The 24,118-nt window shown below is 45.6% G+C and overlaps 1 protein-coding gene and 1 long non-coding RNA gene across 3 annotated transcripts; one reads left to right on the top strand and one right to left on the bottom strand.

Moving 5' to 3' along the window:
• Positions 1 to 844: 844 nt before the first annotated feature.
• RILPL1 (Rab interacting lysosomal protein like 1) lies at positions 845 to 21,375 on the top strand (the record flags this gene model as incomplete). Of its 2 annotated transcripts, none has more annotated exons than XM_080628592.1 (7): positions 845 to 1,151; positions 4,544 to 4,694; positions 9,851 to 9,969; positions 11,242 to 11,460; positions 13,902 to 14,074; positions 14,599 to 14,691; positions 21,231 to 21,375. In XM_080628592.1, exons 1-7 carry the CDS (start codon positions 855 to 857, stop codon positions 21,373 to 21,375), a joined length of 1,197 nt encoding a protein of 398 aa, XP_080484718.1. In that variant the 5' UTR covers positions 845 to 854. The 2 variants fall into 2 exon arrangements, with proteins under 2 accessions (XP_080484718.1, XP_080484719.1); XM_080628593.1 differs by lacking the exon at positions 21,231 to 21,375 and adding an exon at positions 18,731 to 18,903.
• LOC308226666 lies at positions 18,717 to 20,853 on the bottom strand. Its single transcript, XR_013957930.1, has 3 exons — positions 20,554 to 20,853; positions 19,658 to 19,784; positions 18,717 to 18,912 (listed from the first exon to the last, which is right to left on the bottom strand). It is a non-coding gene; the product is annotated as an uncharacterized lncRNA (long non-coding RNA).
• Positions 21,376 to 24,118: the final 2,743 nt, after the last annotated feature.

Genomic DNA, 24,118 nt, shown 5'->3' with positions numbered 1-24,118 from the left:
AAATCTTCACTGACACCCTAAACAGGCATAAGGACTCTATTACTCTGCTCTCGCAGAGTGAGTGCCTAGATAACCCTAACGATGAGCGAGCTGCTGTGTGTGAGACCCGTGCTTGTCCTGCAGAATGACTTCTTCCCCCCACGAAGTTAGCCTGCAGCCATCTGTTTGCCTTCCTCCTCTTCTGGAGCTGGGGGCCATCATCCCTTCTCCTGTCCTGGCAGCTTCGAGCACCGGTACTGCGTTTGCCCGTGGGTGCCGTGGCACCACGGAACTCCGGTACATCCCTGTGCGCCCGCTCCAGGGATGGGTACCATCGATCCCGAATCCTCTATGACTTCTGTCCCGCTCAAACGCGCGGCTGCCATCCCGCACGATGCAGCGGTAAAGAGGCCGGTACCACGGCTCATCCCGCCGCTGACGGAGCTCAGCGCAGGCATCAACCGGGAGCACCCGCAAAGCAGCGGCTTTCACCCCGGCTGCTCCTCCCGTCGAGAACCATCGCGCTCACCGGCGGGGCGCACATCCCACAACCCGACGAGGCACGGCGGAGGCCGCGGGCATGCGCGGGGCCTCCCCCAGCCCGGCCCGCCCGGTGCCTGCCATTGGCCCCGAGCGGCGGGGCGGTGGTGGCGGTGCGGCCGCGCCCGCTCCCCCTCGGTCCCTCCTTCCCGCCGCCGCTCCCCTCCCGCCGCCCGGCCAAGTTTAAACACCCCCCCCGCCGCCGCGGGGCCAGCCTGAGTTCGCGGGAGTTGAGCGGGGCCGCGGCCCGGGTGCGGGGTTCGGCTGCCGGGGGGTGCCCCGCGAAGAGGACGCCTCGCCGCTGCCTATGAGGGTGCCGCGGGGCCGGGTGAGCCATGGACGGCGGCGGCGGGGTGCCGCCCGCCCTGGAGAAGAACGCGGCGGAGCTGACGGTCATGGACGTGTACGACATAGCCTCGGCCGTGGGGCAGGAGTTTGAGCGGGTGATCGATCAACACGGCTGCGAGGCCATCGCCCGCCTCATGCCCAAGGTGGTGCGGGTGCTGGAGATCCTGGAGGTGCTGGTGAGCCGCAACCACATCAACCCCGAGATGGAGGAGCTGCGCCTGGAGCTCGACCGCTTGCGCTTGGAGAGGATGGACCGCATCGAGAAGGAGCGGAAGCACCAGAAGGTGCGGGATAAGGGGGGGCCGCGGCGGGGCAGGGCTGCAGCCGCTGGGGACAACAAAGCGGGCGGCTGGTGCGGGCCGGGATGCGCGGAGCCGCTGGGAGCAGGCGGGGCACGCAGTGGGCACGGCCAGGGCAGGCTCATGGCTCTGTGTGGATGCTGCCTTAGCGTCGCTGAGCGTTTGGGTGTGTTGTTGTTTTCCTTCCCTCCTGCAAGTTTTCTTCCTCTTTCCCTTTCTCCACCCTCTTCCCAGCCTCTGCGTTTCCTTCCCCTTGAGTCTCCCTGATCAGGACTCCTGCTCCATCCCCCTCTCCTGATGAGAGGATAGTGCTGCTTCCTGCTAGGCCAGGAGAAGTCACTGACCGTGATACACTTTTCCTAGAGCTGTGAATGATTTGGCAGTCTAGTTTTCCTGGCACACTCATAGGGTAGGCAAATCACAGGAGAGAGATGGAGGACCGAGTGATTTCAGAGCAGTGTTCGAGCTGAAGAGTAGGGAAGAACACTCTCCCAGATTCCTGCTCCATCGTCTGATACATTTTGTCCCTTGGCTTGATCTGAAGCAGTCATAGTGTTCCCTGACCCTATTCCTGTGAAAGCCCAAGATCATTTCCCATATCCTGTTACCCTCATGTGGTAGGACAGCATGAGCTGCTCCACTTACTGCGGGGAAAGTGTCAGATCTACTCCCTAAACCATCCAGAGAACTGATTTAAAGAAGCGGTTCTAATAAGTGACTGTGCTAACTTGTCACTTCTGCCTCATGCCATTCCTGCTTGCACACACAGATTCGGGATAAAGAGGAGATAGAGAATTGCTGGAAGAGAGACCTGACTTTGAGAGTTGGCTTTAACTTGAATCAAGTTTTATATGTTTTAGAAAGAACCAGCTGGGGACTTTCATTTAGCATATGGGAAATCCAGGATAATTCCTGCAACATGTCACAGAGGAAATCTCAGGGTAGTGTCTCTGAAAAGGATGGCAGGAGATCCTTAATGTAGAATAGCCTCCAGAGTATGAGGTGGGAAGGTCTGGAGAACTGGTACAAGTACTTGTACCCAATCTGCCTTTGCCTTCTGTGGATCTGACTTGGAGGCAAGTGGGTGTCTTGTGCTGGTCCCTTGATGTGTCTGGAGTTAAATCAGCGCTTCCCAAGCCTTTGCTGCCAGGTTTTTTGAAGGCACATAACCTCTGGGAAGAATCTTCCTGCTGATATCTTAGAGATCTCTGTATTGCCAGTCAGCAGGAATTCTTTACCTCAGTTATTTACAGAATGCTGCATGGTGAAGTGGGTACCAACCTGAGTCCAGCAGCAACACCCAGTGTCATTGTACGAGCTGATGTTCTATGTAGATGCTTCTGAAGTTCATTTATGTTTAAAAGTTTCCTGAACATGTCAGCTGCATAACACTCTGCTCTCCAGCTTCAGCTGATCTCCCTGCAGTTAACCACCTCTACTCTGCCAGCTTCTCTGATAGCCCTGAAACAGCTCAAAGAGGGCTTAGACAATCCAGATGAAACTTTGGTGCCAACATATTTTAACAGGGAAGATCAAGTACGTGAGACGTAGGTATTTTTTTTAATCAAATTGGTTCCCAATGCACTAAGTCCCTATTGAACAATAGTGTCACATCATCTGTGTTCCAGTGCGAGGGTTTGAAAACTGACTCTTTTGCAGGGCATGTACTGGTAAGCAGAAAAAGCCAGAGACTGAGAAGTAGCTGTGACCCAAAAGTCATCCAGACAAGCTTTTAGTGGTCCTTGTAGGCATCAGTTTATGAGATTTTAGCACTTAAACTTTACCTGTAAATCTGTTTTGCCTATAAAACTGGCTTAGCACTCTCTGGAGTTTCCCAAGCTGCGTGGCACCTACTGGCCCATGGATCTGCCTTCTCTGCTTCATGCTTCTACTAATGAGGGTTCAGAAGTGAATTTCTACTCCAATTCATGGGCTCTTCAATAGCAAGAAACAGGAAAGCTTGCCCAGGCACACTGGTATAGCTGTGTGTTTACACTGCAGCCACACATTGGCAATAGAAGTTTAGCTAGTTTGGGTTTCTGTGTTGGTTCTATATTGGTTTTATCAGAATGCTCATAACTGATGAATGTGCTGTTTTCTTAGCTGAAGTAGGTCACTGCGTTATTCTAGCTACAGGGTTGTAATAGGCAGCAGCACTGTAAATAGCTATTTGGCAATGTACATTTCCTTACAGATTTGCTTTTATATTCTGAAGATAAAGAGTTTCAAGTAAAATAAAGGTTTTCTTCTTGATAATAAAGCTGACAGCATATACAGTGCTACAGTGTTTTCTGCATAACTCTTAAATAAGTGTTCTAAAATCACAGCGATGCAGTAATAAATGCCACAATAAAATGGCATTTGGACCCCAAAGTCAATAGGAACATGATTTCCCATTATCAGAGCATACATTCAGAGCAGAAAGCTACCCTTTAATCTCTCAGCAGAGCTTATTTTAGCTGAGAGCTGTGCCTGGCAGGGTTGTTGTCTGCATGTGTTTTGTTGTTAGGTAGGAGAGGACATGCTGGCTGGATGCACAAGTCAGCAAGTGACTCAGCCTGGCTCCAGTGATCTGCATGCAGCTTTTGTGTTTGAAGCACATACATGAAAATGGAGCAGAGAATGCCCCTCGCTGCACAAGTATGATTTATAGCAAAGGCTTTTGGAACACGTAAAGCTCTAAATACAACCCTTTTTCCTTGAGGACTTTATACTTTTTGTCCTAATTTGACCTTTACAGGGATTGGTGACAGCTGCTCTTGACACAGTGTCCCGACACATGGGAGCTGTTTTGACTGGTCTCACTGCTGCTAACACAGATGCCACTCAAGGCATTCCATGTAGAACAATTTACATAAGAAGCAGCAGCTTTGTGGTTATGATGTGGACTGGGAGCTCTGGGTTTGCTGCTCTCATTATTTTACACTTGTGTTTCATAACACAGTTAGACTAGAGATGCAGCTCTTTCAAAACGAGCAGCGCTGGCTCTCCTGGGCTGTGCTGTGATGTTTCTGGGGCATTTATAACAGCTTTTGTGCTACTTCCTGGGATGCAGGTGATGGTTGCTCACATTCAGTTACCTTTTCTAACACAGCAGTCCCCTTAACCTGGCCCTTGCAGCAAAATGGGGCCTAAGAAACCATTCTGTGGGTAATGTGCACGTCAGAAATGTTTGCATGAGGAATTATCTCCTCATGTGTGGATGCCTTGATGCTGGCATTAGAAAAGTATATGTCTTCTGAGGAATTCTAGTCTCCTTTAACTGTTTTCTATAAGAATCACAGTAGGATTGTGACTAGTTTGATCTGTAAATAGTCGAGTCAAAGACTCTTCACGTGTCTAAAAGTATAAATGTGTTGTCCTGATCTACCCTTTAGGAATTAGAACTGGTGGAGGATGTCTGGAGAGGGGAGGCACAGGACCTTCTTACCCAGATTGCGCAGCTGCAGGAGGAGAATAAACAACTGATGACAAACTTGTCTCACAAAGACATTAATTTCACAGAAGAGGAATTTCAGAAGCATGAAGGCAAGTTTGATACTTCAAATGCAGTACTTGCTTTTGTTATAAAAAGCAATACTTGGTCAGAATGTTTTGACTGGATATTCTGGCTCTTTTCCTATAGATTAATGAAGGTCTGGGTTTGGGGGGGTTGTTTGGGTTTTTGATTTGTGGTTTTGGGGTTTTTTTACCTAATAGAACATCTCTGATGACATGACGACACCAAAGACATGGTAAGAGGTGGAAATAGGAGAGAAAGAAAAGCCTGAACAAGTTTTTGCTTGGCAGAGGAGCGTCTCTGAAAGTAAAATCTAGCTTCAATTTTTAGTCTATCACTTTTTTGTTTCTTTTTAGCTTATACTTTGCAAAACCCATTCTTAAGCCCTCCTTGTGATTTCTAATCCAAATGGAATAATCCATTCAGCAGTTTAGTTCACACCATTATGCACAAAAATAAGTGCAAATGTTCATCTATTCATGGTAACTGTAAGGCAGCAAATCAAGATTTCTTAGTCTGAATTCTATCAGTCTCCCATAGGGAGATATTCTAGGACAGTGCTCCTATAACAAGAGTGATTGGTTTTATTTGGTTTACCTGCCTTTAGGGTTCCCTCACTTGTTTGGTACTCACAGGCAATTTAGAGTCAGTGAAGAGATTTATAATCCAAGGAGTGGATGAAGCCAGAACAGTTGAAACAGCCACTTTGTGAGCAACTTCTTCCTTGAGGCAGAATGAAGTTCAAGATACAAGATTCTGAGTTGAAAGTACAGGTAGAGTTCACTGCAGCAATTCAAGCTGCCACCCAGGTCAGCAAATAGCTCTTTCCCCAGAGCAGCGGAACAGATGTCTGTTTGCTCCACAGTTCCTAGCACATAATTTAGGCTGCTAGATACCAAGTCTATTTCATCATACATTGCTGAGATTTAAGCTGAGGTGTTGTGCAGGTTTGGGGATGAGGCAGCCCTGAGCCAAGAGATGGGGCAGACAGCTGAGAATGCTAGCAGCAAAACATGCTGGTGATGGTGAGTCAGTGGGTGTGCATGGACAGGACCATGGTCCATTGCTTCAAGCCACAGCTCCACTTTCAGTAGGTTCTGATGGTCAGTAAAGTCCTAGCTCCCTCCGAAGTGTAGCACCCTGTGTGTAGTGTGCAAAGCCACTGGCCAAGCTGGAAACAAGAGCACACAGCTGAGCCAGTGTAGCTCTCCAGTGGAGTGTTAGGAACAAAGTGTTAGGTGTCCTTGTCCAGATGCCAGAGGTTGGGATTAGATGGAGGCTTGCTGCAGGTGGATGAAACCCTATCCAGCACTGCAGAGGTTGCACTTGCTTTCTCCCAGAGGCTGAGCACTTGCCCTGGGGAGGAGTTTAATGGAATCTTCAAAACGCTAAAATTTAAACCTCAAAATCTTCACTTTTTTTTTTAAAGGAAATGCAACACTTTGAATTTAGGAGTCAGTTAATGACAAAGAGAGAGCTCAGCATCAGCCTCACAAACTCCATGCAGCATTTCAGAACGGCAGCGTTGGGTCATGGAGCATGAAGACTGACATCTCATTATAAAGAACCAGCTTCCCCTTTGGCTTCTCTTTGGGTTTTTTCCTTCCAGTGGGTATCTCGCTCACTGCAGCTCATGTGCTTGTATTTAAATATAGCCATACTCTTCACATCCAGCCAGCCAAGCAAATGCCAGGCATGCTTTTCATGTTATTTTTACTGTCTACCCAAGTATGATAACACAAACAAAACCTATAAACCCATTCCAGAGATCATGTTCTGGGTTCACTGATATTCTTTGGACAAAATTATCAGTTTCAAGCAAATCATATTAATTTACAGCAACCTCATCTTATTATTGGGGCCTGTGATATCAAACCCAACTGTTTTCCTTTTAGGCAATTTTGTCACTAATGAATGGGGATAGATTTGTCCCAGATGACTCGTTTGGATAATGTCAAAAGCAGTCACGCTGCCTTTTTCAGTCTCCATCATTTGATCTGTTACATGTAGAGGCAGAGGCAGGCTTTCAAGCTAATACTCTGTTAGCTGGGCTGTGACCAGACTCCAGTCTTCCTATCTCAGCACGATTTAGTATTGTGATCATGTCTCCCCTCAGTGGCTAGCCCCTGGGATTAACAGCTTGCTGCTTACTCACCAGACAGCTAAAGGAGTTATTTTTAGCACAGGCAACAGAGGCCGGTGATTGAATGTGCAAGACTTTGAGATCCAATCTCGTGAATTAACAGTCACATCAGTTCACAGAGCCTGGCTGTAGCATAATGAGGGTGTTTAGGAGAGAGGCAGAGGCAGTCCTATCTAAACAGGAGTGTTCTGCACTGAGCAGAGCAGGATTCGTGTGAAAGGACATGTAGCAGAATACAAAACACACAGCTGGGGTGAAAGATGAGTCTATAACCTCCACTAATGCTGCTCCTCCCAAGCTCAAACTGATGGTGCTGACTGATTGGAATATCTTAGTGAAATGCTACAAGTAAACTTGACCCAATGTGTGTCAAACAGGACAAGCAGGCTGCTGTTCCACTGCAGCGAGGGGAGCTGCTGTCTCAGACTGGCTGTGGCAATGCAGACAGGCAGCAGGATGTCAATGGTTGCGTGAACCTCTTGTGCTGGGCTGCTGAGGAACCTTTCAAAAGTGCAGGCAAGCTTCTGTTCTGAGTATTTAGGTAGTGGTAGAGTGCCACAGGCCCTGACTGGCACTTTGGCCTGTTGGGATAGATGTGACACAACAGTAAATGGGTCCCTAAACATAAAAGATGTTCTTTTCCCTTTTTTTAGTCTTTTAACTTTTCCTCTCCCCCAGCCGCTTTCCTTTCTCTTGCTTGAACAATGCTGCGGTCACAGCAGTGCACAGGAAGCTGCTCATAGGATATGCCATAGGAAGCCAGCTGGGTGTGCCATTTCAGATCTTGCGGTTACTAGAGTTTCAATCATTTAGAGATAATGACTTTACATTTAGGGCACTTAGTGATTTCTCTCCCTCTTACCCAGTGCCTGAGGAAATGGAAGATGTGACTGATTCACAAACACTTCCCACCTTTCCTTTCCCCTCCTCTTGAAACGAAAATGATAATGTAGTGATCTGTGCACACAATTGAAGGCTTTTGGGTTCACCAAATGTTAAGGAGAAGAAATGAGCACAGTGGGAGGAAAAGCAGTCAGCACTGAGATGGTACTTTATTCTTTAAATAGCACCCGCTCTCCAGAGAGCTCCAAATATCTCACAAGTACTAATGAATATAGCTGCACTCACTATTCCTAGCTCCTACTGGGGTGACACCACCAGTCTAAAGTTTCACCGCAGTCCCTCTGTACTTCAAGGCAAAATTTTGCCTTGGGGGTCTTTATTTGTTTTTAAATACAGCTGATGCTTTAGGCCCCAGCAGAGAGTGCATCCAGGAACCTGTAAGTGAGATTTGTGCATAGAGTGAGGTACCAGACCTGTGTTGAGTTAAGCAGCAGTGTCAGTGTCTACTTGTCCTCCCTGGTGGCTATTGAGCTGTTACCACAGTGAAGAATTAAATTTACCCTGCAAAGAGCTAGAACCTAGAGCAGAGAGGTGATAAGAACCGGGGTCCCGAAATAGAGCACTCAAACTTACCACTGAATTAAAAGAGATGAGAATGTAATACTAGAACATGAACAGCATGTCACACTTGGCTCTTTTCTAGGGTTTGAGAGGAACACGTCTTCTGAACTGAATTCCCAGCCATCATGATCACCAGTTCTCTTTCCAGCAGAGTGGTTTCCTGTTCTCTGCTCTACCATAGCTCTGGTCCTTCAGCAATGAGGGATCAGAGCTGCTGTCCCCCTGTTTGCAGTGCTGTGCTTTTTTTATGCCTGCATGGCAACCCACAGCTGCTGCAGGAGTGCACATCCACCAAAGAGTTACTGCCTCTCTCTCTCCTTCTCTCAGATTTGTCTTGCTTTACTGTCTTACCCATCAGTTCCAGCCGTAGGTGATCTGTAAGCTGGAGTTCCTCAAGGCATGCAGCCTACATTCTCTTTGGGAGCAACTTTTGATATCTGATGAAGGGAACAACGTAACCAGAAAGTCTGATGAGCTGATGTTAGAAAGCAGAGGCTTGACTGGCTGGATACATTTGATGTGTATGCAGCATATTTCTGATGTGGGAACTGTTTTCATATATTAAAAAGCAAGTGGCTTTCCAGCCACCCCAGAGGGGTGAGTGAAGTCACCACTTGCAGTTTGTAAATGGAGGAAGCTGAGGACCCATGTAACTAACTAGTTTGCCAAAGGTTATAGAACCAGACAGCAATAGACCCTGGATTTGAGCTCCTGCTTGGACTGAACTTAGGACAGAGCTGCCACACACTGCCCTGGTCACAGGCTTTCATTTTAAAGCCATCCTATGGGATGCTGTGCTACATGATTTTATGTGATAGTTTAGGACCATCAAGCTGTATGTCTGTGCAGTTATCAGGAAAGGTCAGGGCAGTACATTTATCATCTCTGGTTTTGCTCTGAGGAGCCCATCACTGCAGTGCCAGTTCCCAATTATCTATAACAAATAACAGAAGAATGCAATAAGGTTGCAAAATATGAGCAGAAAATGTGTGACCATAATTCAGATTAAATGTCTGTTCTAGATTCAGGGTGGAGGTACGCCCTGACGGTCCTGCTTCATCTCCCTTTCACCCAACACAGAACTGGGTTTTAACACAGAATCATTCTAGTCCAGCAGTCCTTAGCTGGTTTGGATCTAAGTGCAGTCCACAGCAGTGACATGTTTGTTAGAGCTTGCTGAGGATCCAGACCATCCTTTTTACCCCATCACGGTCCTGGCCAGCTGATGCTACAGATCGTCACACAATAACCAAGCTCCTTGGGGCATAGTGCGAACACTGATGTCAAACTGCAGAGACACCAAGAGGTATCCGTGTCACTCCACTGTTATAAATATTTCTGAGGACTGTCAGTTCCTTCTTTAAGGACTTCCTGTGCAGTGGCTTTATGGAGTGGATTGTGTCATCTATGTTCCCTGTTACCCTTGAAGTAACCCTTAAAGCATCTTCCAGCAGCATCTCTGTAATTCTACCAGCAGGCAACTTCCAGGGTCTTTACCTAAATATTTCTCACTATTGTTCCAGTCTCAGCAGCTCCTCATTGTCCTTAGTTTTTTCCCTGTGTTCTTTTTTTAACCAGGAATGTCAGAGAGAGAGCGGCAAGTCATGAAGAAGCTGAAGGAAGTGGTAGATAAACAGAGGGATGAAATCAGAGCAAAGGACCGGGAACTCGGACTTAAAAATGAGGATGTAGAGGCTGTAAGTGGCTCTGAGTCTTCCTATTTCTCTTCTTTCTCACCCATACTTCCATAGCCTGGGTTTAGTTTTAAATCAATGTAGGATCTGTAAGCAATGCCAGATGATTAGTCCAGTAACTGAAGTGTCAAGCGTAACTATGGAATGTCCAAAACCATTAGGCAGCAGACAAACACCCTCCGCTGAATCCAAAAGGACCAGTCACACTTGGAAGTGACTGGAAAGCAGTGTAACAAGAGAGGAAGATGGCGGAAGGACTGTTTGTTTCCTTAAGGACCTCATAGCTCTCCCCTTCCGTGGGAACAGGACAGGTAACCTACCCTGGCTTCTTGTATCTCTCTCTGCTTTGGCAGTGCAAACTTCCCCAGCACCACCAAGGAATCCCTGCTAAGGTGAGTGAGCTGCTGTATGTTTTACATGTACTCTCTGCAGAGTTTGGCAGCTGGACTCCACACACACACACTCCCACACCAGGGCTGCAATGTGGATTACCTCTTTGCACAGGAAGGGAGAGGAGGAAGGGCCTGAGCCCAGCCCAGGTCACTTACTTTGGCCAGAAGGTCACTGAGAGAGGATGGGTGTCCCTGGGGACCACAGCATAAGAGATCCGGCTTTAGTCTTGATGAATCACAGACTCCACTGTGACTGTGGGAATCACATGATGTCTTGGCTCTTTCTGTGTCAGGAGGAATGACCTCCTTACCCATATTTTGCTTCCCATCCTCATGCTGCCTCATCTCCTGAGGCCATGGGATTTCTCTGTGCTAGTGAGGGCCAGACCTAGATGATCCCTGCTCCAGCCAAGTGCCTCTGGCAAGTGCTGTGGCCTCTCACACTGGTGCTGCCCATGCAGTGGCTTGCAGGTCACAGCCTGCCTTATGAGAGCCTAAGAGCAAAAAGCAAAGTTAGAGTATGAAGTACTCATATATTGAATATAACGATTCCTCTGGTTTGTCTTTCTCTCTTCTACTCTGGGTTAAGATTTGATTCAGAATTCCATAATCCCTATCGCTGAACTTTGCTCTTTTGAAACATATTTATCAGAAGTGATGGATTAGATGGAGGAAAATGGCTCTTTACTCTAGAAACCAGTTAAGTTTTGGTGACTGTAACTGTAGTAGATAATTAGATATTAAAACACAATGGGAGTAAGGAAGGAGGAGAATTTTCCAGATGAAATTCAACAGGAACCCACTAGTTTTCCTTTAACATGATGTTTGGGACTTGGCCATCATGACTGAATGGATGCTGACTCATTGCATCCATGTTTTGCAGCTTCAGCAGCAACAGAACAGGTTAATGAAGATCAACCATGACCTGCGGCACCGCATCACTGTTGTTGAGGCTCAGGGGAAGGCACTGATCGAGCAGAAGGTGGAGTTAGAAGCTTATCTTCAAACCAAGGAGCAGGAGATGGGCAACCTGCGAGCAGAGCTGGGGAGACTGAGGGAAAAACTGCAGGGTGAGGACAGCCAGAATGGGGAGGAAGTGAAGGTAAGAGGCACTTTAAATCACTTTGTAAACAGCCTTTATAAAAGGTTTGGAATTCATCCCAAGTACCTCGTTGGATAAATGTGATTGATGCACATCAGTGGCAATGGTGGGAGTTGAGGACAGCATCTTGTGATCAGGTGTGACATACAGAGAGCAGGAAAGGCCCCATAAGGTGGATGATGACCTCTTCTTCCTGAAGGAGGGAACCGGTCTCACAGAAGGCAGTGGGATGTCTGCATTAGAAAGCAGCTCTCCCCTTAGACTTGGCTACCCATCATACAGCCTTGGGAGTGCAGCGTTTCAGTCACGCATGGGGCTGCAGAATTCACCAACTATCAACAAATCATTGCTTCAAAAGAGAGTGTTCTATTAAAACCAACACGAATCAATCCCAAATCACTGGAGCATCAGCTGTTAGTTTGTATTGAAGGCAGACAGTGTTTTAGTAGCGCTAATGTTTGGTATGTTTGGCCTCATTTTGTTTGTACATATCAGCCCTTTCCTCCAAAGGAAAACAAACCCATCCCTTGAACAGTCTGGGGTTTCCAGAAGATAAGCAGCTGGCAAGTAGGTTAAACTTTGCTGAGTATGCAAATATGTGAGCCTTGATGGGTCCCACAGGAGCAGTGCACTGTGATGGTGGTGGCATGTGAACCACAGTAGAAAAAGAAACTGTGTCAAAAGCAGTCCCAGAGGCAATGCAGAACCTGCACACTTGGTCCTCATAGTGCTCATGGCACTTTTGATCTGTCAGGACTAAGCTGGTCTATTGCCACCAAATCAACATATAATTATCTGAAGGCATCTTTTAGAGGAACCAACTTTGGCCTTAGTTATGCTTTTGCTTCTTGTTAGAATTTGTGCAGTGAAGTGTTACCAGTGCAAATGCCCATGAAAAGCAAATGTTACTGCTTGGGTACTCAACTGCTTGCAGGAACAGGCAAAGAGACAAATTTGCAAATTGATTTGGTGCTGAAGTCAGATCAGCAGGGATGCAACTTAGAATCATTGAATAGTTAGGGTTGGAAAGCACCTTAACTATTCTTGATTCTAACTTGAGGGGAGCTTTCTGAGAAAAGGATGCATCCCTGATCTGTTGCATCCTTTAGTCCTCTTTATGGTTCCTATTATTTTTCCTTTGTGCATATGACACTGCTTCTGTCTTAGTAAAGCAAATATGCTGTATTTTCCTTTCCTAACGCTGCTCTTAGAAGAGTACAAAATAGGATAAGGGGCATCATGATATGAAAGAACTTAGAGGAGCACTATCGTGCAGGCTGGATGCTGATGCATGCAGGATGGTGATTGCTCCAGTACCAAGCAGTACTGTAAATGCCTGATAGACTGCAGCAGAGTGACACATCCAATTCGCTTGTAGTAGGCAGGAATATACATCAAGAAGCAGAGGCAAAGGCTGATGGGGTCCCCTGGTCCCCCCTGGAATATGACAGCCAGTGCTGTGTTAACATGTTGCTGCTGAATTGGGCAAGCACTGTATTAATAATGAAAAGGATTGTTTCATTGCTGTTAATTCAGCCAGGACACCCAGCTTTGTATATGGGGCTGCAGAGCCTCGGCCTGGAGCCAGCAGGAGTGAAAGTGTCTTCAGTCTCTGAGAGAAAGGATGCATTCTTTACCTCTCTGTAACTCATCAGTTCCATGGCAGTGGCATCTCGTCTAATTAGAGCCCTTCCCCACTCTCTTTGCCAGGATGATGGTTTGACAGGAATTGCAGTGGCAAGCAGGAAGCTGGAATAGCTGCATGCTCTGGAATGGACATTGCTTGTTGGCTCAGTCAAGACATTTGCTCTGGCTACAGACTGCTCAGTCTGTGCTGATTTGAGCAAAATCTAGCAAAAAATAGCTTATTTGGGCAAAGGTGTGGGGAAAACTGAAAGAAAAGGCATCAGCTCGGACCCTAATCTAGAGAGGTGAAGAAAGTGTTTGGGTAATTTCCTTTGAGCCTCTTGTTAGGTTGCACCAATCTTTTGTAGAAGTGTGTTTGGATGAATGGGGTGAATCAAATGAAAGGACAAGTGCACGCTGCTCTGCTGCTCTGTCTGCATGACAAGGGCTGCAGTCCCTGCTGTAGAAATTGATACTGCACCAACCTTAGCCTAGCCAAGGTTAACCTGAAGTCAGGTACCAATAGATGGTAAAACTGTTCCACAAACACATGAGCTTAAAAGAGGCTTATAAAAAATGGTCTCTGCTTAAGAATTTCAGTACTTAGCTCCTCAGCTCACTGAGCTGTTCTTGCTGAGAGTCTGTCACAGGAAAAATGAATTCCTTCTTTATTTTTCCTCTTAAAAATGACGTATTTCTCTTAAAAGAGGATTTAATACTGCTGAAAGGAAGTTGGGAACTAGACTGATAAATACTTCCAACTGCTCAGGCGTGCACTCGCATGGTGAATTTAAAGCCCACATTTTACTTCCTAGGCAGAACCCAACAATGACGACTGCCTCTCTGACTCAGAGAAGATGGCATTGGACTTAAAAGATCCCAATCGTCCAAGATTCACCTTGCAGGAGCTCCGGGATGTCCTTCATGAGAGGAATGAATTGAAATCTAAAGTGTTCTTACTTCAGGAGGAGCTTTTATACTACAAAAGGTAGGTCAGATCTCCTCTCCTGTTGCATGCTAGACACAGAGGAGCCATAGGGCAGGTCTAGAAGCACTAAATGTGCTCTGAAATAGTGTCCAACAAGCTTGTATATCTACAAAGGCTTAAAGCAGAGATTGCAAGCATATGGCTTTAGTTTGAATCTGGTTCCTCATAGTGGGAGAAACTATATCCCTCCCTAATTCCCAGGTTCCCCTGAACCTTAGAATGATTACAAATATTTAACACTTTTGAATGCAAAAATGAGGACAAGAATGGGTCTAAAATGAAAACTTTAGAACTTTTACTCAATGCATTCCTCTTCTCCCTCTCCTTGTCAGATGGAAAGACAGTATTGAAAGGAGACCCAGTTCTAGGTGCTGTCCCTTGCTGGATGGAAACATCTCCCATTGAGCTTTGAACAGATCTTTTTGCATGTCTTCATAATAGCACCATCTCAGATTTCATTTTAGAACTTAAGGTGCTCCCATGGCTTGGGAGGAGAACATTCATTGTTGTTTCTTTCTTTCAAGTGAGGAAACAGAAGAAGAAATGAGATCCCCTCAACCTACCCCCATGATTCAGCCTAAACCCTCAACCCAGCCTGAATCTGGAATCAAACGACTGTAAGTAGCCTATTTTCTAAGGATACTGGAAATAGTCTGCAAATAATAAATGTTTCTTGTGGGGAGGACAGTTTTAAAGAATTTAATAATGAAGACAACAACATCCCTAATGTATATGGGAGAGACACTGAGGGAGCACGTGACAGGTATCAGCAAACAGCAGCCAGCTTTGGCCAAAGCTTTTGCCTATTTCTGGGACAACTTTTGTCTCAGGTTATCTCCTGTGGCACCTTTTGCTCCCTAAGTGCAGACAGCAGCGAGGAGTCCAGCAGTGCTCCATGTGCTTGCGTCTGTGGCCAGATTGCTGTGCCCAAGAAGCCCACCCCAGTTGTAATGATTCCTTAAATACTGTTCAGGCTAACTGAAAGAGCCTGTGTTGCAGTGTTTTGTTATAGCTGGTATGAACTGATGAGCTGTTAAACACAGACACTGATCTTCCTAGAGAATCTGCTTGTCTAGGCCACATAGTCATACTCCAAAGGGAGGTGCTCCTGACGGTGGTCTTTGCCAGAGCACTGCTCAGCCTGTCCTGTGTGCCCAAAACTGAAGTCAGTGCTGGATCTCAGTGTGCAAGGACTCCAGGAACAATGCTCCTGTTCAAGTGCAAGTCCCAGTTCCTTAACACACTGGTCCTAAGGTGATGGAGTGTCATCATGCTCGGAAGACATGTGAAGAGCATTGTTCACAAGTAAAGCCAGTGGCAGAACTGTGGCAGTTGGGTTTGCAGAACAAGGTTTCCTCACAACCTCGCTGTGCCTGTTTCCTTGTTGAACTAAGCCTTTAGATCCCGACTTGCACTATGTGTACAGCACAAAAACCTTTGTTTGCTGAACAGATTTGCTGCTGGAGAGGATTCCAGCTTCCTTGGCTGTAAGAACCCCACCTTCTTCTGGTGAAGTATTTCGTGTTGCTGCCCCAAACCTAAGCTTACTGTCAGAGGTGTGCATTTACTTGTATTGATTATAAAATCAGTGTTAGCCAATCCATCTATCTGGTGAAACTCCCTCCTTGTACATTTATTTATTCCAAATTAAGTCTTGTAACCTTGGAGCAAGCCTTTGGATTTTTATGGGACTGGAAGCTTAACTTTTTTAACTGCATAAATGATCTTTGGAACAGCCCTTTGTTTCCACATAAAAAGCTCTTCCATCCTGCCCCCATGTCCATAACCTTCAGTCCTTGTTTAATAATAGCAGCAGCCCTGTGAGAGTAAGTTCCATTGGAAGAGCTGCACTGATCCAAACCACCATAAAGTCAGGAGGGCACTTCTGATTATTTTTGCTGTGTTTCTTGGGAGAACCCTTCCTCTCACACTCTGAGTTTGGACTTCAGTTTTCATCCTGTGGCTGTGACGATGATAATGCTTCATTTCACGACATTTCCACTGTAAAGCTTCTCCTTTAATATTTTAGTACTTTTTAAAGCTTATCCCATTGACGGGGGGTGGCTGGTTTCAGCTGACACAGTTTGAGTTGATGGCAGTTTCCATGCTTGATGTATGAAGCAAAGGCAGCATAAAAACGTAAACAGACATTGTAAGACAGAGCACACACCAAGGAGGTGTTAGCTTTGACTCTGCCCTCTGTGCATGTGTGGGCAACACAGGGAGCCATGACAAGAGGCACGTAAGTGTGTTCAACCACTTATCTGAGTGCTTTCTTTCTCTCAGTTAACTTATTGATGCAGACTGGTTCAGCATCAGTCAATGCACATTTTCAGACACCTGCCCAATCTTTCTGCTTCTCAGATTCTGTGTTAAATTCATAGAACTAAACCCACACACAATAAACCATAAAATCATGGTTTGGTCCCTTTCAGAAAAGGCAAGAGTCCTTTCCTGCCAGGCAGTGGAAGCACACACTGAGCCTGCTGTTAAGATGAAATTACTTTCTTTAGCTGTGATGCTCTGTCCCCGTCTGCTCTCTCTTCATTTAGCCATCATATTAAATAAGGGAAGATAAAACTCCCTACTTAAGTAACCTGAAGGCTTGTGCTAGTTTTCAGATTTGTCTTATTCTTGCAGCCTGTCTGGATAAGATTTGCCTGGTGTGGGTTTCTTTTCTTTCCCCCCTCCTCCCTGTGTGTGTTGTCAACACTGTACTTGTACATGGGCTTTAAAAAGACAGGAAATTTCACTGCTGGAAAAAAGCAAAGAACCCAAGTGTAGCATCTGTCCTGTTACACACCCCTCCTGCCCCACCTGCAGTCCCTGCCTCCTGTGAGCTGTCTCCTAAGCTCCCGTCCCCTCTCCCAGGCTGGGTGTTGTCAGCCCCTCACAATACAGCTACCTGGGTAACACTGGCACATAAATCCTCCACACCTAATGATGCAATGAAAACCTGTAGTGCTGATATCTGCACACAGAGTGCCTTTACAAATGAAAGCAAGGTTGCTTTTCCCCTGCTTAAGACTTGTCGTGAACCCAGGACAAGACTTTTCCTCCTGATTAAACAAAAAGCTGAAGTACAAAAATAGGAGACACTGATGCTGTCCTCTCCAGAGAAGTTTTATGCTTGCCTGGGTAATGTGCCCCTTCTTCCTTCACCACACAGCATCTCGGGGAATAAGACATAAGTACGTGTAGCCTGAGCCATCTAAGGGGTGCTCAGGTGACTCTGTGCTGCACCTCCATAAAGGAAGGAAAACAGAAGCTACAGAAATCAGCATTTTGAGGCAAACTCTGAGCTGTGATCTCAGACTGCTTGATTTCTACACTTGTCTCTACCACATCACATTGATGAAACAATGCAACTAGGGGGCTTTACTGAGGAGGAAGAGTACAAGGATTAAAAATGCTCCCTCTGTTTTGAGCAGAAAACGCTGTTTTGTTTTCCCTTTTAAGTATACGTGCTTGTTTGTCAATGATGTAATGCCCAAAGCAGCCATAAGTTTTCTTCCTATTCTTGCAGTCTACAAAAGCTGATGTGTTTGTGTCATTTCTGCAGCTCACAGGCTGTGCCACGTGTAAAAATAGAAGTCCTAGTTACCACTAATGATACAACGTTTGCTTGTTTGTGTTCATTTCCAATGTAAGAATAGCAGTTAAGAGTGACTGTGTTGGGGGAGAGTTGCGTTTGGTCACAAAATGCCTCTTGTGATTTCAATTTAATCTTTAATTGACATTAGTCCACAGTTCAAAAAAATATTTGGCACAAGGGAGAAGCTCTGAGGAGAATCCTTAGGAAACAGAGGGTGTCCCAGGTACGGATGAAGGTGTGTTGGCAGGTTTGTGTGGGGCTGGCTGGGCGCAGAGCACCCCCCCAGCGTGCTCTCAACCTTGAAGCTGCATGAGTTGTATAATGCATAGTGAAAGTGCTGAATGACAAAGAAACAGCCTTGCTGTGGGCAGCTAGAAGGTGTTTCTGCCAGCGTAGCTGCAAGGTTTCAAATAAGTACTTAGTTGCCTGCAGTTGGCATCTTTCTGCATGTGAAGCAATAATGCAGGTCCTCTTGGAACAGGTACACGGGCCCTTTAACCGAGTAGCTCACACAGGAGGTTACTTCAGTATTTCACCCGCAATCCTGGTTTTTAACTGGAAACTATCAAGTGTAACCTTTGCAAAATGGTTAACTGTAACGCTGGTCCTGTCTAACCCTGTTTTCTGTGCATATATCCAGTAGTCACAGCAGAGTCCTGTTTGGTATTTGTTAACATACACCTTCATCTTTCATCTCATTATGTTTGTGCTTGTTTGTCTCTTGGGAAGAACAATGTGCACTCTGCTCTGCATTGCTAGAGGTGGTAATACGTTGATGAAACCCAACCCAGATCGCAGGCTGCCTCACAACATAAAAGTGGTATCTTTTAGAAATTCAAAAGCAATTGAAACGGTTACAGTGACTGCTTTTCCTAAATACGAGTTTTTCACTGAGGAGAGCTGTCTTGGGTGATGCAGATCCACCTCTCCCTGTAACATGTCCTGTGTGGTAATTCAGAGTAACCCCGTGTATCATGTTTGCCTCTTTTCTTTTTAATGGAATGCTTTTTCTTTCCCTTGCTCCAGTCTTACCTCTTCTGTGTCTGTACTTTCCTGACCAGGATCTTTACAGCCATAATGCCCATGGTAGCAGCTGGATTGATTCCAGACGATCCCACATTGCAGCCAATAAGAAGACTTGTGTCCCTTGTAGGAATTGTTTTGTAATACTGTTTGGTACTGTGGTTTCCTTTTGCATGACCCCGTGTTAACATGCACTGCTGGTTGCATTCTCATCGGCTGCCTGTGGGATCACAGAAGAACAAAGTGCCAATCAGAATGACCAGTCAGTACACAACTCATCGTAGTCCTCTCCATGCTAATCCTCCAGTACTGACATTTGATCACTTTTGCCTTAATGTTACCATGCTAAACCAAGCCTTACTCCTGAGGAAGTTGCTGCAATATGTGATTTTTAACCAGCAGCTGTTAATTTTGCTTACTCAGCGTGTCTATTCACAATTCACACCACTGCTGTTTAAGAAACCCCTGTCACTCTAATGACTTGTTACAAATCAGTTTGTTAGATTTACAGAGTGTAATGGCTGGGATCTGTATTAATTTCCAGTGTTAATTATAGGCTGTTGCTTCCATGTCTTTCTATCTATGCGCTGTATATTTTGTCTCTAATTATGTATTTCAGAACAGTTTACACTCCCAATAATCAATTCTATTATTCTATCCTTGGCTGTCTCTGGAAGATGTACTGATAGCTGTTAACACACAGTCTCTCTGCATTAGAACTGCTGCTTTAGTGATCTTTATATTGGCAGCAGCAACACAGTGTTTAAATTTCCTTCCTCTCCACATAGACATGCTTTTTTCCAAACCTCCTCCATGAGAGTTTTCAAGGCATAATAACAATTTTCATTGTTTCAGAAGGAATTAGAAAGCCTTCTGCTTCCTGCTGAAATTTTCAAGCATGCTTTTCTCTTACTCAATTTAATGATAAAGTGAAAAATTACTGAACTTTGACATTTGAAACTTACTGCATTAATACAGCAGTCCTTTGTGTGGACATCACAATAGCAAGGCTGAGCAGGCAGGACCAGACACGCTTAGCAGAAAGCCTCAGTGACTACACACTTCCTTTATCAGCTGGAATTGGATCTGGCCCTGAAAAGACATAGCATTGTGTGAATTTATAAGCTCCTGTAATGAAGGTGGTAGAAAAGGATGAGGCTAATTAAGTGCAAAAGACTTATTTTACTATTAAGGCTGCATATTCAAAGCCAGGAAATGTAGAAGTTCAGGTCCTGCTAGCAACGTCAGTCATCTGGCATTGCACTTGTGTAGCTTTTTATATTGCTTTCTAGTAAAAAAATAATTGTTCTTAATATTCTTGATATTGTCATGCTTCCCTGCATGTATGATAGGGTATTTTTCAGGAAAGCTGCCTTAAACCTCACCCTGACAAATACAGCCTCCTCTGTGCCTAGAGACATTGAAGGCAGAACTCCCTGGTCCACATGAGGTGGTTTGGATGGTCAGGTCGTGATACTTGAGGGGAGGCTCGAGGTGTGCAGGAAGGATGCTGAGGCTGGGGCCATCTTAATACCCTGTCAAAGTTGAGTTTATATTTGCATAGTCTCTTACTGCAGAGGCATTTAGCAGTTTCTGTGTCATTCACAACTGCGTTTCGCTGGGTACTGTGCAACCCAACCAGCATTTACCTCCTTAAGTGCCCTGTTAAACCCAAAGGGTTTGCAGCCACTTCAAACCTTTGCTAGCTGGGACCACAACTTCTGCATTTCTCAGCTGACCTAAACACCACACTAACACCTCTTGTACTGAACTCATGACAAACACTGAATTTGCCTGGTCAAGTAACTTCATCCTTTACAAATAAACTGATACTAAGGATTTTGGGGCTGTATTTTCTTACCTGTGTTGTCAGCTGGCAGTTTGTTGTTGTATTAAATGGCTGTTGGTTCATGTACGTCATTCTCTTAGAGCACCCAAGCTGTGTGACAGGAAATGACGTGCACACTCGTGTGCATTGGGTTAGAGCCTTCATCCTGCAAACTCTGGTGCACACACGTGCATTTACTCATTTGGGTTTGCAGGAACCAAGTCAATGTATCAGATTCTGTACACTTGGAAACAAAAAGTGGAGGCTTTATTTTCTTATCTTATGAACTTCCCTGCTGACACCCTTAAAAACACGATCTATTTCTGCTGTCTGGTAAATTATCCAGATTTAATGCCAAAGATACCACTTTCTTTATGCCAAGAAACTAACATGTATCGTGTCGCTTCTGTATCTTGGGGCTGGGGAAGGGGGAATATACATTGAAAATGATACCTGCACCTTGTAGAGTCAACAGCATTTAGAGCTTATTTGAAGCTTCCATAGCCAAACTGCTTGAGATTGCAATGACTTCATCTCTAATAACATTCTGACATGCACCCCATCAGGCTTCACTGCCTTGAGTTTTGCCAATGCAGACAGATTCTTTGCTCTGTTTTGTTGTGCTGTGTATCGGGGCGGGTGTTTGAAGTGGTTTCAAGATCGTAAATGGTGTTCTTTCTTTTCCCTTCCCTCCCCTCCCTCCCTGGAAGGTTTAGTTTCTTCTATCGGGATAAGAAACGTATGCAGGCATCACAGAAAAATGTCCACTTCCAAGATACTTTTGGGGAATGGTCAAATTCACACAAAGATGACTCCTACACTGAGCAAGGACAAGAAGCCCTGCAGCACCTGTGACTAAAGCCTTGACGTGTTCCGTTTACCACAGTAGATCTCGACACTCTAGTAACAAGACGCTTCTGTAACCAAAATCTGGCAGCTCATCACTTTCATTTGCCTTGTGCACCTCAGCGTGTTTGAGATGGACTCTTCAAGAGGGACTCCTCACTGTTTGCTTGGTGACTGTTTGCTGGAAACAGAATCCAAGCTTTGTAGTGAACAAGTCGCTGATGCCCTGGGACACCGAAGCTTCTAGACAACTTGTTTTGTGCTGAATAACAAGTCTATGGTCTTGGTCATGCATTAACTACAGTAACACAAGCTTCTTTAAACCAAAAAAGGACCTGTGCCATTATTAGAGGCTGTTTGCAGTGTACAATATCTAGTGGCAAAGACTCTTTTACCCTCATTGTTAACACTATTGGTTGTTTGCTTTTTCTTTTGGTAAGAATCTTTTCAAGAGGGACACACAGCTGCCTCTCCACAGCGCTGCTGTGTCCTGTCACGTTCAGCTGACATTTGCATTCTGCAGAGGAACCACTTGGAAATCCACCCAACACAAACAGATAAACTGGAGTAGCCCCCAGAGGGACAGTGCGTGTACATTTCCCTGCTGCTTATAGTGCCTAAAGCATGAAGAAACTGATGCAGGAGGTGAGTGTGCCTTGCGTTTTGCCATGAGGTCTGCAGTGGTAATGAAAAACAAGTTGCTTACAAGGAGGAATTCAGACACTTGAATTATTTCCTTCTTGCCAGGGACTTCCCCTAGAGCAGCAGGCAGCTGCTGTCAAGGAATTAGATCTCTTTCCCACAGACAGGTTTTTAATGAAGTTACACTCCACTTCTCTATGTAGATAAGATTGCCTAACTTGAGAGTGAAAGGCACCCTCAGCAAGCTGACATGAGCTATTTTAACTGACTTAGACATGACCCCAGCTCAAAATGCTTTCTCTAACTAATCTCAACACTACTTCTGTATGTGCAGGCTGCTCTGCTGGTGGTGGCTGATGTCTGGGTAACCTGTGGTTACAGGGCCTTAACTTGCCAGTAAAACCCAGCACAGATGAACTGCCGGGAGGTGGGATTTAGATCTGCTTTGCAACTGAGCTTGTGGGACCCTTGGGGCTCACTCAGGTTGTACTTAGAAAAACCATGACACTAGAGCCCCGTGTGGTGTAACTGTCAGGTACAGCTGGGCGTCAGCTCTCACCCTGCCTCTGCACCACACGCCATGAAGGCACCCAACCAGGCAGGAGAGGGTGAGCACATCCATGGGTGTGTGAGAGAGGTGTTGGGGTCATTCTGTGCCCTTGGCTGTGTGCTGGAGCAAGTGCTGCTGATGAGGAGTTGGCTGTAGACAACTTCTGCACATGTAGCTTAGTGTAGGGGGCTTCATTCCCAGCAACTACATCTGCTCTGTAAAGAGCCTCTTCTCAGGAGTGGCACTAACAACAGGAGACAATGCTTAGGCTGGAGTAAAGCTCCAACTACTCCAGGTACTGAATGCAGGAGGCAGTCCCAAAGGTCTCCTAAGTGACAGTGAGACAAGGGTTTAGCACATGCCACTTGTTTTTAATACAGGATGATCCAAGACTCTGGATTCTTCAGTGTGTGTGAGCCCATCTGGAGTGAAACTGTGCCAGGAAACCATGCTTTGCAAGGGTGAGCTGGATGCTGCTTCACTCCCGACTGTAACCCTGCTTCATTTTGAACACAGACCTTCCCTATGTTTAGATGAAGTGTCTCCTGTGCCACCCTGGTGTGGCAGGGGATGTGTGGTCTTAATATGAAACACATCTGCATCTGAAACAGTGTTGGTAGCATCTCACACTAGGATTAGGCAGGTAAGTTTTTGCCTGGTTATGTTTTGGTAACATATCTTAAGTTTTATGCTTGCAGAAGATGTATCCATAAAACAGCAGCACTTCCTCCCTTGTGTGAAAAGCAGTTCTTCAGTGGGAGGAATGCCTTCGTTTAGTGATACTTAAGTTGCTCAGATCTTGATTTCACTTCCATATTAGAGAAAAAAATAAACACACTACAGTTATATCAGTCAGTTAAAGTAAATACTGAATGGTTCCCATCAAGCCTCTCCCTAGCACAGTTTACAGTTGTTTGGCACATTTAGAATAGATGCAGTAATCAGAAACAATGCAAGAATGCAGCAGACACATGGCCTGAATAAGCACATTGTTTCTGCAATCAGCTGAGAGCAATGAGCTGGGGTAACAGAAACACACGGACTGAACTGGTGTCCCAGCACCTCAGCTGGTGCATTACACAGAACAGCTCCTGGCCTCCTGCACATAAAGCTCATCCCATACACTACAGCACTGCTGTCACCTCAAACCTGCAGCCAGTTTCCAACAGCAGCACTGAGCAGTGCAACCTTCCCCTATTCATCTCTAGCCTGGTACCTCAGACTCAAAATGAGCTACTGCTGACCTGCTGCCATTAACCACTTCGCTCCTCATCCTCATGTTTGAAATCCTGAGTTTACACACTCCAAGTGCCATCAGAAAGGATGGCAGGTAGGGAAGAGGATGTAAAGATTTCAGGCTCTGCTATGTATTGTTTTTCACGTAAAATCTGCTTTTAGGGGAGGCCCAGGACCTGTCGGGTGAGGGGTGCAGCAATATTCCGTCTGCAGCGTGCAGGATCACTGACTTTTTTGGGTTGTTTTTTGGTTTTGGTTTTTTTTTGGTTGGGCAGTAAATCATTTTAACAGTTTAATAAATATTTCTGAAAAACTGAGTATCTC

This window comes from Psittacula echo (genome assembly GCF_963264785.1).
Source record: "Psittacula echo genome assembly, chromosome: 13".
Taxonomy (NCBI): domain Eukaryota; kingdom Metazoa; phylum Chordata; class Aves; order Psittaciformes; family Psittacidae; genus Psittacula; species Psittacula echo.
Note: the sequence above shows the minus strand (reverse complement) of the source record. Positions and strands in the feature narration are given on the sequence as shown.